Consider the following 12195-nt stretch of genomic DNA (forward strand, 5'->3'; position numbering starts at 1 on the left):
GAGAAGGTAACAAGTTACAGGCGACTGCCTGCTTCCTATAAAAAGGATGCAGAAGATACAAGTTCCATGTCCTGTCATCTCATGGTACGAATTTGGAAACACTACATTTTTTTCCCCCAGATTATCTTACATTGCTATTTCTACACCTCACCTTTGCAGCTGTCTGAGCTGTCCTTTCTAACCATCTGCTAGATGTCTCACACTCAGCACGTCTGTGTAATCACCAGAGCTATTCCCGAACATTGAGTTTCCGTGTCTCCCAAGCTCTTGGGGAAATTGAATTTCTCTGCTCTCTTTAAAGTTAGATGTGGCCCTGTGTCTTTCTTTGGCTAAGGACATCCAAGCATAAGTGACAAGTATCAATTGTGGGGGAATTTTTAAGAGCAAGTACATGGTCTGCTACATCTTATCTCTCTGCCATAGTAACCATGGAAGCAATTTGGATCCTTGAGTGATTACGATAAGCATGTTAGAGGGACAGCGTGAATAAGTAGACCCATATTTTGTTAGGTCATTAAAATTTTGGAATTGTTGGGACCAGCAGTTAGTGTAATGGCTATGTCGCTGGACTCCCATGTAGTTGACCACGGTTCGCGTCCTGGACCCGGTGGCTTAAAACTCACGCCGGGCACGTGTGCATGCGTCCCCAAGATCCCGAGAGGAGAATGGAGAAGGGATTGCGGCATAACCATTCCCCCGGGGGGGGGGGTGATTTCTCGCTTTCTGTCTCTCTGTCTCTCTCTGTTTGTCTGGCGAGCTCACGTGCCCTTCGGCAAAAACCTCTCCAAAAAAAAAAAATTTTTGAAATTGTTTTATGGCAGTGAAGTCTGACCTATTCTAACTGAAAATGGGTCCCAAAACTCACCTTGACCAACACTCTTCAAGCCAGCTTTTCTTTTAGCCCAGACCAGAAATCTCAGACTAATTTCTGAGCCCTCTCCCGGCTCCCATATTCACTCAGGTACTGTTTTACCTCCACAATCCCTCATATCCTCTTCTTCCTTCACATTCTTGCTGCCTTTACCCTAAGCTAGGTGAACATTCTTGGTAACTTAAACATGTTCCACTCATGTCTTCCTTCTGTTTTAATATGGAATGTTCTTCTCATTTTTCCCTCTCCATAAGGTCCACCTCAAATGTCATTTTCTCTTTTGGAGGTGTAGGAAGCCAGAAAGTGATTTGTTAAATTACACAGAACAAAACACAAGAAAGATACGGAAACATTTTTAACATATAACAAATAATTCCCAAAATTCATGGCTAAGGTAAAGTTCGTGGAAAAATGGAATTAAACTACAAGTTTCTTTTTTTTTTTTTTTGAAGAGGTTTTTGCTATAGGGCGCGTGCACTTGCCAGAAAGAGAGAGAGAGAGACAGAGAGACAGGAAGCGAGAAATCACCCCCCAAGGGGGATGGCCATGCCGCAATCCTTCCTCCTTTCTCCTCTCGGGATCTTGGGCATGCACGCACACGTGCCCGGTGTGAGATTAAGCTACCGGGTCCGGGACTCAAACCGCGGTTGACTACATGGGAGTCCAGCAACATAGCCATTATGCTAACTGCTGGTCCCCAAGTTTATTTTTTGGACATAAAAAGTTTTTTAAATCCATGCATAGTTTTTTTTTCATAATATGCATTTTCTATGAACTTTTAAAAGATCCTCTTTCTATTATAAAAAACTTTTTCCCCCACCAACTACATGTAATCTCGCCCTTCTTTTAGAGCTAAGGTTTTATTTCTTAGCTTTGCTATAATACAGACTATTCTGTCTTGCAGAGACAGAACAATTATTATTTTTTAAGGGCTGTTTTTGTTTGTTTTGCCACAGAGTGTGTGCACTTGCCAGAGAGAAACAGAGAGAGATAGAGTGTAAGTAAGAAATCACCCTCTAGAGGGGATGGCCATGTTAAAATCCCTTCTCCTCCTGGGATATTGGGCATTCATGCATACGTGCCCTGTGTGATTTTCAAGTTGCTGGGTCCAGGATTCAAACTGCAATTGGTCTTGCATAAGTCCAGCGTCATAACCACCATGCCATCTGCTGGTTCCCAAGGAGTTACTTTTAATTTTTTAAAATTATTTTTCTCTTAGGACCAGCAGGTGATTTCTCACTTTTTATCTCTGTTTCTCTCTGGTCAGTGCATGTGCCTTATAGAAAAAGAAAAAAAAAACTAAAAAAAAAAATAATAATATATATATATATAGATAGATAGATATAGATATAAGCTATATATATCTTTCTATTGTGAGGCTATTGTTTATTTTAAAGCAAAGTCCAGTTTATCCTTGTATTCTCAACATGGGCATGGTGGGTTTAATTAGAAAGTGTTCAGTAAATACTCTTGTAACGAAATTAAAATGAAAATATCATTCTTTTGTCTTCTTTAACTGTGCCTTTAACAATAAGATACAATAAATAGGATTAACATCAAATATGAAATACAAGTGTGCCTTTTTTGCAGTCTTAAAAATCATTATACTCCCTTGCTAAAGGAATTTCTCTCCTGCTATAGGAAGTTCCTCACCAGTATCATTTTTCTAGACTTTGACCATCAGTTCTCCTAAGCACAGGCAACAGTGAGCAAACCGTATTTAATTACATAACTGAAAATCACAGGGCTAGCACCAGCCCAAATCTTAAGAAACAAAAGCAAAAGAAGTGGGAGAAAAAAGCACTAAAAAAGAACTTCATTCGAACACAATTTCTCTACTGTCTCATAGAAATGGGGTCATAGTATATTGAACCACTTATCAAAAACAATCATCTTTACATATCGCATCCGCATTACCTTTAATGAGAGCCTGGAACTCTCTGTGTTTAACAGTCCCTCTCTGGAGATCGATCTTCAAGGTCATGAGAAGTACAAAGAGGAATTTGTGGTTTTCATACAGGCCCCTGACAGAGTACGTAAAAACTTCATAGGTCAGATACTCAATAATATTCGTAATTCTCTTTTGAGGTAGTGGAGACTTTTCTGATCTGCAATACATTTTAAAAAGCCACAAAGTAGAAAGCAATTTCTGGAAGAGTAAAAGTACACACCACACCTGTAAGTCACTGCTTTTGGATGACGGCCGTGAGGACTCACCTGGCCATGGACTGGTCGAACAGCTTCAAAAACTGGGCCAGCGACGTCTGGTACATGATGTTGACCATGCTCATCTCTGTGATGAGGAAGTAGAGGATGCTGCCCCGCGTGGCTGCGGGGCGGAACTCCTCCTGAGCTGTGTTAATCTTGATCTCGGTTTCTGCGGCCACATGGAGCTTTTCACTTACTTCAGCCGCTGTCTGCTTGGTAATTCGGAGGACACCGATGAGAGATTCATCATCTACCAAGGAACCTAAAAATCAAAACAGAAACTGTTCAGTTTTCTGCTCCCCACCCCCCCCACCCCCAGAGGAAGTGGCCATGCTGCAATCCCTTCTTCTCCATTCTCCTCTTGGAATTTTGGACACATACACACCCAGTGTGAGTTTCACGCCAGGTCTGGAACTCAAACCACAGTTGGTAATGAGGGTGTCCAGCACCTTAACTGCCAAACCAAATGCTGGCCTCAATACTCTTAATCATCCACCTGACTTCTCCAAAGTCTACAGGGTAATAGAGGAGTAGACTCTTAAGACGCAGAAAGTCTTCGCGTCCAGCTACCACCCAAGACCTCATTCTCTCTAAGCATACCTGCCAAGGGACTCTCCTCTACTGTGCTTTATTCTCTGCAAGAGTCAGAAGACCCATTTGATGGTCTTTGAGTATCTGAAGACAACAACCACATTCCCTGTGGTTTCGGCTCTTCTCTGTGGGATACACTTTCACCCTCACTCTCATCTTGATGGCCCTCAAGTGTCACCAGCTTTTGCATCCAAATGCCCCCCACACAAGCTGAGCAGCCAGCACGTGGATGGTACACTCTCTCCTCCACTGCTTTACTAGGCTGGTCATGACCACAGAGAAGCATGGTCAGTCTGTAATGCTCAGAATGCCCAGAGGCCTCCCAAGACACTGGGAGAAGTCCCTGGACCAGAAGCAGACAACTGCACCAGCAGAAGCAGTGCAATTAAGGCAGATGAAAGGACTTTTCACTGAGTTCACCTTAAAGGTATATTCCTAGGAGGTGGGAATTATTTTTTTTTAAAACCTGAAGTTAAGGTGCTGTTGGAAAGTATTCATTATTAGATTTAATAAATGGTGGAACTGAGGTGGCTGGGTTTTGCCTGCTCCAGAACAGTATGATTTTGGTTGGATTTTATTTTCTTTGGATAACATTATTAAAGTTTCTTTCTTCCATGGGCAAGAGAGACAGAGACAGAGGCAGCACCTCCAACAGAGTCCTGATGCTGCAGTTCACCCCCAGCCACCTGAATCATGGGCATATCCTGCCCAACATACTCCAAGAGGCTCTCAACATGAACAAGAGTCAGCTTCGCCGAATGTCATGACTAAGTGCTGCACTACCATCTGACCCCTAGAACTTTCTTTTAATCTACTACAGAGAGAGTACAACCTCACATAGGGGTGTGGCACGATGATCTGGCCGCCCAGAAGAGAACCTATTCCTGCCCTCTAAGTGGGAGGCCAAGTCAAGTGGAGAATAGGCTGGGCCTCTGATATTCAGCTCCTCTGACACAGATTACACGTGTCATACATAACACGCTGTGGTGGCTGCATTTCAATGCCAAATGAAAGAGTCCATCTAAAAAAAAATAGATCAAGCACATCAGTTTCCTTCGGGCAAGCAAATTAGCCGATTATGAGTTACCTAGCTCTATTGGGAGCCCTTATTTTTCTCAGGAGAGAGCAATTATATCAAGAAAATTGTGTTATTATCGGATGCTCAGTCTCTATTTGCTAATTCAAAAATCAGATTCTCTGCAGTCCCCTTTGATGTTTAGATGGAAATTGCCTTGCTTGTTTTTACATTGATAGCTTGACTATTTCCTAACATCTGCAATCATGAGGGCATTGAAAAGAGCGCAAAAGAAACCCTTATTCAGAATCCGTTATTTGATTACTTCTTAATAACAATACCTTTTGTAGCACTTAATTTATAGAGGAGGTTGTCTTCAAGTTCTTTCATCTTCCGTTTATTAAAAGTAACATCCTCCAAAAGTTTAACCCTCTCAGACTCTAGCTCCTGTTATTAAAAAACAAACAACGAAGAAATAACATCGGGACTGTAATTACCACTTATTATGGCAAATTCAACTTCCTAGTGTTTATTATCCATTTAAAAGGTTTAACTCAAAGTGTCTTTCAAATGACAGAGAAATTGCTATCATTAGTCAAATCTGTCTGCATTTTTGTTTCCCTGAATAATTTTTTAAAAATCATACCTGCCAGCATTAAAGTTCCACAGCTTTTATGCTGGCATGCAGGGGCAGCAGGTGGTGTGGTGGTTAAGGTGCTGGACTCAGTTCAAGTGGCTGACCACAGTTCAAGTCCTGAACCTGGCAGCTTGCTTTCTCTCTTTCTGTCTTTCTCATTCTGGTGAGCACACGTGACCTATAACAAATTTAAAATAATAACAATAACAATAATAATAATTAATAAAATAAAATAAATCATTCTAAAAAATTAATTAAAAGTTAAAAAAAATACTGGCATATGTAAGATATTTCTGTTAAAATAATTTTGCCCAGTGACCTTCAGCTCTAAATTAATTAGTAGAGTGTCCCCTTCTCCTGGCCCTGTACCCACACTGCTTCTGGGAGAAATGCTAGCTTCATTAGCAGTCAGAAGTGGTAGAAATACAGACATTAATACTGAGAAAACAAGGAGAACCCTAACCAAATGTGAGCTCTTGGCTTGGGACCTGTCTATTGGAATACCAGCACCTGGTTTGGCACAGCCAGTTACTAATTCAAATCCATTTTCCATTGAATTTGTATATCCTTCTACCAGAGGGGCTAAATTGGATGCTTAGAGTTTTTTTTGGTTTTCCCTATAAAAACTATATATTTTTTTTTTTTGAGAAGTTTTTGCTATAGGGCACGTGCGCTCACCAAAGAGACAGAGAGACAGAAAGCGAGAAATCACCCCCCAGGGGGGATGGCCACGCCGCAATCCCTTCTCCTCCATTCTCTTCTCAGCACCTTGGGCACGCATGCACATGAGCCCGGTGTGAGTTTAAGTCCCTGGGTCCGGGACTCAAACCGTGGTCAACTACATGGGAGTCCAGCGATATAGCCATCACACTAGGGATCTTGGGCACGCACGCACACGCGCCCAGCGTGAGTTTTAAGCCACCGGGTCCGGGACGCGAACCGTGGTCAACTACATGGGCATCCAGCGACATAGCCATTACGCTAACTGCTGGTTCCCATCAATATATTTTTTAATTATATTTTTTAAAAATTTCAAACTTTCAAAAAAGTTGTAAGACCTGTATAATAAACTCTCATGTTCCCTTCCCCTAGAGTCACCAAGTAACACGTTCCTGTGTCACTGTTTGCCTCTATAACAAGGGCATCACTATTGCTATTATGATTATTGCTGAACATTATGATTTTTTTACCACTAAACTCTTTAGCAAATTTCTTAAGAATTCAGATGTTTTCTTACATAACCATACCCGCTCTGTCCATCTGCCAGGGCTTGCTCCACTGTCAGCCTGTGGAGTATTTCCCTCCAGCTAGAGTCTGTGCATCTGCAGGGCAGGAACTTGTCCTATTCGTTAATTTAATTTAATTTAATTAATTAATTAATTAATTAATTTATTTATTTGGAGAGGTTTTTGCCATAGGGCGCGTGTGCTCGCCAGAAAGACAGAGACAGAGAGACAGAAAGCGAGAAATCACCCCCCAGGGGAGATGGCCATGCTGCAATCTCTTCTCCTCCATTCTCCTCTCGGGATCCTGGGCATGCATGCACACGTGTCCAGCGTGAGTTTAAGTCGCCGAGTCCGGGACTCAAACCACGGTGGACTATGTGGGAGTCCAGCGACATAGCCATTACACTAACTCCTGGTCCCCTATTCATTTATTTTATTCTTGACAGCAATTATCTTGAGGCTTTGCAGAGAAGGGGTTCAACGCAATAAATATTTGTCAAGTTGAAGGGTGCTGAATTTAGTTCAGTTTTTTTGGTTTACATCTGAGGAAGCGAAGAACCCAAATATCCCAATATAACACACATACAGCAGTTACTGGCAGAGACAGGCCTAATGCCCTTGTCATCCAGCTCCAAAAATAGCATTACTACCCTCGTACCGGCAGGGTTATAGTACTGAGGGAGTGATAAAGAGCACGGCTGTATTTGGTGGGAAATAGCTGATGAATCATTTTCATTAAAACGATCACCTCTGTGTGGCAGTATAGGAACACCTGGAAAAAACGAAATCCTCTTAGCTTCCTCGTCGGTACACTCTGGAAAAGCACAGTGACACCTGCTAGCTTTCAGCCTCACTTAGGCTTATCTAGGAGGCTTGGCAGAATGAGAAGTCTATGTGCTGTTGTAGGTTAAGACCCTTATTCTCCCTGGTCTACACTTGTTCATCTGTAAAAATGGGAGTGTAAGAGCAAGATCATTAGGCCAGTTAAATACAATTAATATCTCTCAGGATGCCCTCCTACATATGAGTGTGCATTTTATCCTTCCTGCAAGGTCCGGATGAGCATCTGCCTGCCTCTCTTTTTTTTTTTTTTAGAGGTTTTCACTATAGGGCGTGTGCGCTCACCAGACAGAGAGAGACATAGAGACAGAAAACGAGAAATCACCCCGAGGGGGGATGGTCATGCCGCAATCCCTTCTCCTCCATTCTCCTCTCAGGATCTTGGGCACACATGCACACGCGCCCGGCGTGAGTTTTAAGCCACCGGGTCCGGGACGCAAACCACGGTCGACTACGTGGGAGTCCAGCGACATAGCCATTACGCTAACTGCTGGTTCCCTGCCTGCCTCTCTTGAAGAGGACGTGCAGTCCTAAGAGTGGGTGGAGGGCACTCTGGTGACAGTGGTGGCCCCTCTGAGAGGACAGCGCAGCCTAGCCGGCATGTGGGATCTGGAGCAGTGAGGAATGAAAACAGACCCGCAGCTCTAGTTCGACCTCAGAGGGCCGATTTTCAGCAGCTACCAGCGCGTGGTCCTGAGAGGAAACGGAAACAGTGACTGGTAGCGCCAGGGCCCTCCTTGCCTGCCTGTGGAACAGATGCCCTTTCTAGACCCAGGTCTGCTGCAAACGTGTCAAACGACTAGGAGAGTCAAAGCTGGGACTGTGCTCCTATCACCCCACCAGACTGGTCGCCTGTCAAGGGTCGCCACTCAGGTGAACCTTCTCTATCGTCTCACTGTAGCTATTTCTTTTTCTTTTTTAATAATTTTTTTGCCACAGGTTGTGTGCATTTGCCAGAGAGAAACAGAGGGACAGTGAGAAATCACCCCCACAAGGGGAGATAGCCACACTGCTAATCCCTTCTCCTTCATTCTCCTCTCAGGATTTTGGGTATGTAGGCACACACACCCTGTGTGTTTTTTACATGGCTGGGTCTAGGGCTCAAACCACGGTGGGCTATGTGGGAGTCCAGCACCTTCACCACCATGTCACCTACTGCCCCACGTCTCTCTATTTCTTTGGCATCTGTATGGTTTCGCTTTCCTGCTTTGAATGTTTCTCCTCTGTGCTCGCAGCCCCCTGTGTCCATCTCTTTCCTTTCCTCCTCTCCCTGTCACTCCATTCTGCCACCCTTTTCCTCATCTTCCCATTTTATACCTCTGTTCTTTTTTTTTTTTTTTTTGGAGAGGTTTTTGCTATAGGGTGCATGTGCTCGCCAGACAGAGACAGAGACAGAAAGCGAGAAATCACCACCCCCAGGGGGGATGGCCATGCTGCAACCCCTTCTCCTCCATTCTCCTCTTGGGATCTTGGGTACACACGCACACATGCCTGGTGTGAATTTCAAGCCACCAGGTCCGGGACGCAAACCATGAGGTCGACTACATGGGAGTCCAGTGACATAGCCATTACGCTAACTACTGGGCCCCCTCTGTTCTTTTATTTAAGAGAGATTTTTGCTATAGGGTGCATGTTTTCACCAGAAAGACAGAGAGACAGAAAGTGAGAAATCACCCCCCCCCCCCGGAGGATGACCACACCACAATTCCTTCTGCTCCACTCTCCTCTTGAGATCTTGGGCACGCACACACGTATGCCCAGAATGAGTCTGCGACCTGAACTGCGGTTGACTATGTGGGAATTCAGCAATGTAACCCCTACTCCATCTGCTAGTCCCAACCTTGTTCTTATTTCTAACCTTGCCTTTTCCTTGAATTTTCAATACTAAAGTCAATTATATTTAAGCAAATATAAACTGTCTCATTTTATGCAAATAAATTTTATATGTAAATTGTATCTTATGCAAATGTTTTATGCATAATATTTAATATATTTCTTGAGTTCTCTTTTAAAAATTAATTTAATCTTTTATCACTCTCTTAAAACCTTCCAATCTTGAGTTGTTCTATCTTATTAGAGTCCCCACTTATACTTAATTGCCCTGCTATTATTTTTAGATTTTTTTTTTTTTGCTATAGGCCACATGCACTCTCCAAAGAGACAGAGAGACAGAGACAGAAAGTGAGAAATCACCTTGGGGGAGGGGGGATGGCCATGCTGCAATCCCTTCTCCTCCATCTCCAATTTTGGGCATGCACACATGTACTTGCACCTGGTGTGTGTTTTAAACCTCCGGGTCCGAGACTCAAACCATGGTCAACTATGTGGAAATCCAGCAATAAAACCATTATGCCATCTGCCGGTCCCAATGTCCCTGCTTTAATGCAAATATCATCTAATTAAAGTAAAGATATAGCTCCCTACATCATAAGCTTGTTAGACTATAGTAGTTGGAACCACTAGCCATCCAGAGCAATTTGTTTTTCTCTAGGATCATCGTTGGACCGAATTTTTCAGGTTTCCCCAAGACCATCCACAGGACTATACATGTGAAAGTCAAACTTGCCCACAGGTTTAAATACAGAAGTAGAACAGAATGGGGTGTGTCTGTATGTGTGAATGTGTGTGCGTGTGTTTCTGATTATATGATTTCTTGATAGAAATTGAGAGCACAAAAGAAATATTTGTCAGCAAGAGTAAATATGGTTTAATTTTGTTTTTAGCAATTTTCAAAAATATGTTAAGCATTCACTGTAGTTTATTCTAAGTAGTTCTGTACCTGGAGAGAGCGATTACCTGTTTCTCTGTCAGAATTACTCTCCTTAGTAACTGATTTTCCAGCCCTTTCATGGTCACAGTGAAATCAATGACCGATGTCTTAGCGTTGATCTCAGGGGTAAAGGCAGGGTTCGGTAACTTCGTCGTGATGTAAAGTTTAAATGAATCCATGATATCACATTCCTTGTCGCCAACTTTCACCTGCATAAATTCCAACATAAAATTAAAAAGAGCTTAGAAAGGACCGAACAAGGGATTTGGGTTCAACTTAGGAAAGAATTTACCAAAAGGCAGTGCTGTGAAACTTGAATGAATTGGGGAAGAAAGTTGTAAAATATTCATCATTGATCTTAAATAATAAATAAAGCCTATTCAATTTAAAATCATTTAGATTCGTGGTCCTGACTGAAAATGTTTTTAGCCATGATTCCAAGCAAATCAAATAAAAAATTTACAAATGCTGAATAAAGAAAAAGATTTGATTTTATAATTTAGTAAGTACTTTTCACTCCCCTCAATTGGTTGTAGTTCAGAAGCTACTGTTTTTACCCCAGACGAGAAAATTGTTTTCTGTAATACAAATTGACCATGTCCATAGAAAGTGTTCTTTCTTTTTGCATTTCACAGTCATATATGAAGCATATTTAACAAGAAAGAGTTCATGTAATTTTCAAAGAAAAAATGCAATATTTTTTCAGGAAAATAACATTTGGTTCATTATTTATGGTGTATTAAAAAAATAACTGGTGGGGGCCAGCAGGTGGCGTGATGGTTAAAGGCGCTGGACTGTGGTTCGAGTCCTAGACTTGGTGGCATGCTTTCTCGCTTTCCCCTCGTCTGTCTCTCTGGTCAAATTTTAAAATAATAACAAATGGGATGAAATAAAATAAATAATTCTTTTAAAAATAAATAACTGGTTTTAGGGGCCAGAGATGGCATGGTGGTTAAGGTGCTAGACTCCCCCATGGCTTCGTATAGTTCAAGTCCTAGACCTGGCGGTTTGAAAATCACACTGGGTATATGCACTAGTGTGCCCCAAATCCCAGAAAAATGGAGAAGAAGGGATTGCAGTGTGGCTATCCCCTGGGGGTGATTTTTCACTTTCCCTTTGTCTCTCTCCAGTGAGTACACGCGCCCTATGGCAAAAACCTTTAGAAAATAATTAATACTTTTTTTTTAAAAAAAGAGCAAATATTATTTAAAAAATTACTTTTTTGCTGTCTAAAAATCAGATGGGCTATTTTTTTTGGAGAGGTTTTTGCCATAGGACGCGTACGCTTGCCAGAAAGACAGAGACAGAGAGACAGAAAGTGGAAAGCTGCCACCAGGGGGGGATGGCCATGCCACAATCCCTTCTCCTCCATTCTCCTCTTGAGACAATCTTTTCTAAATAAATCTATCTTTTATATTGAGAAAATCTGCATTCTTCACTTACTGAAATTCTGAAGTTAGTTTATCCAAAGTGAAAAAACATGGTCAGAAGTACTGCTGTTCATCAAGAAATAAAACTAAAGGAGGCAACAGGTACAAAATGATATCAACTAAAAAAGAGACATTTTATAGGCCAGCCCCATGGTCCAGAGGTTAGGGGAAGGGGACCCCACACAGCCCACCGCAATTTGAATCTTGGACTCCAAAGCTTGAGGAGCACACGAGGCGCATGTGTACATGCATGCCCAGAATCCCTGTGGGATTGAGGAGCAGAGGGACAGGGTTGCCAAATGGCCACTCCCCTTCAGGGAGTGCTTTCTCTCTCTCTTTCTTTCTCTCTGTCTCTCTGGCAAGTGCAGGTACCCTTTGGCAGTGAAAAAAAAGAGAGAGAAAGAAAAAGAAACATTTATATTGACAGCAATTCATGTTACCACCAACAACTGGGAATGGTATTCCATAGCTTCCAGCAAAGTCAATGAGTTTAAACTAAAAGTTAATAATGAAAGAAATGAACAAATCAATGTCTATAGACTTTATTAAAATGCCATTTTCTCCAGTGAGAAAACCCAGGTTTTATTGTAAAATGTATATATGGCTT

The 12195-nt window shown here is 42.2% G+C and overlaps 1 protein-coding gene across 1 annotated transcript in view; it reads right to left on the reverse strand.

The window, feature by feature from the left end:
- The window catches only part of DNAH8 (dynein axonemal heavy chain 8), a 413702-nt gene that overhangs the window by 113714 nt on the left and 287793 nt on the right, over positions 1–12195 (reverse strand). The window contains exons 75-78 of the mRNA XM_027771927.1: positions 10185–10367; positions 5027–5132; positions 3089–3341; positions 2789–2979 (exon numbers count right to left, since the gene is read on the reverse strand). Coding sequence (XP_027627728.1) covers positions 2789–2979; positions 3089–3341; positions 5027–5132; positions 10185–10367 — 733 coding nt within the window. The remainder of the gene's footprint in view (positions 1–2788; positions 2980–3088; positions 3342–5026; positions 5133–10184; positions 10368–12195) is intronic.

This window comes from Tupaia chinensis, unplaced genomic scaffold (assembly GCF_000334495.1).
Source record: "Tupaia chinensis unplaced genomic scaffold, TupChi_1.0 Scaffold000238_1, whole genome shotgun sequence".
Taxonomy (NCBI): Eukaryota; Metazoa; Chordata; class Mammalia; order Scandentia; family Tupaiidae; genus Tupaia; species Tupaia belangeri.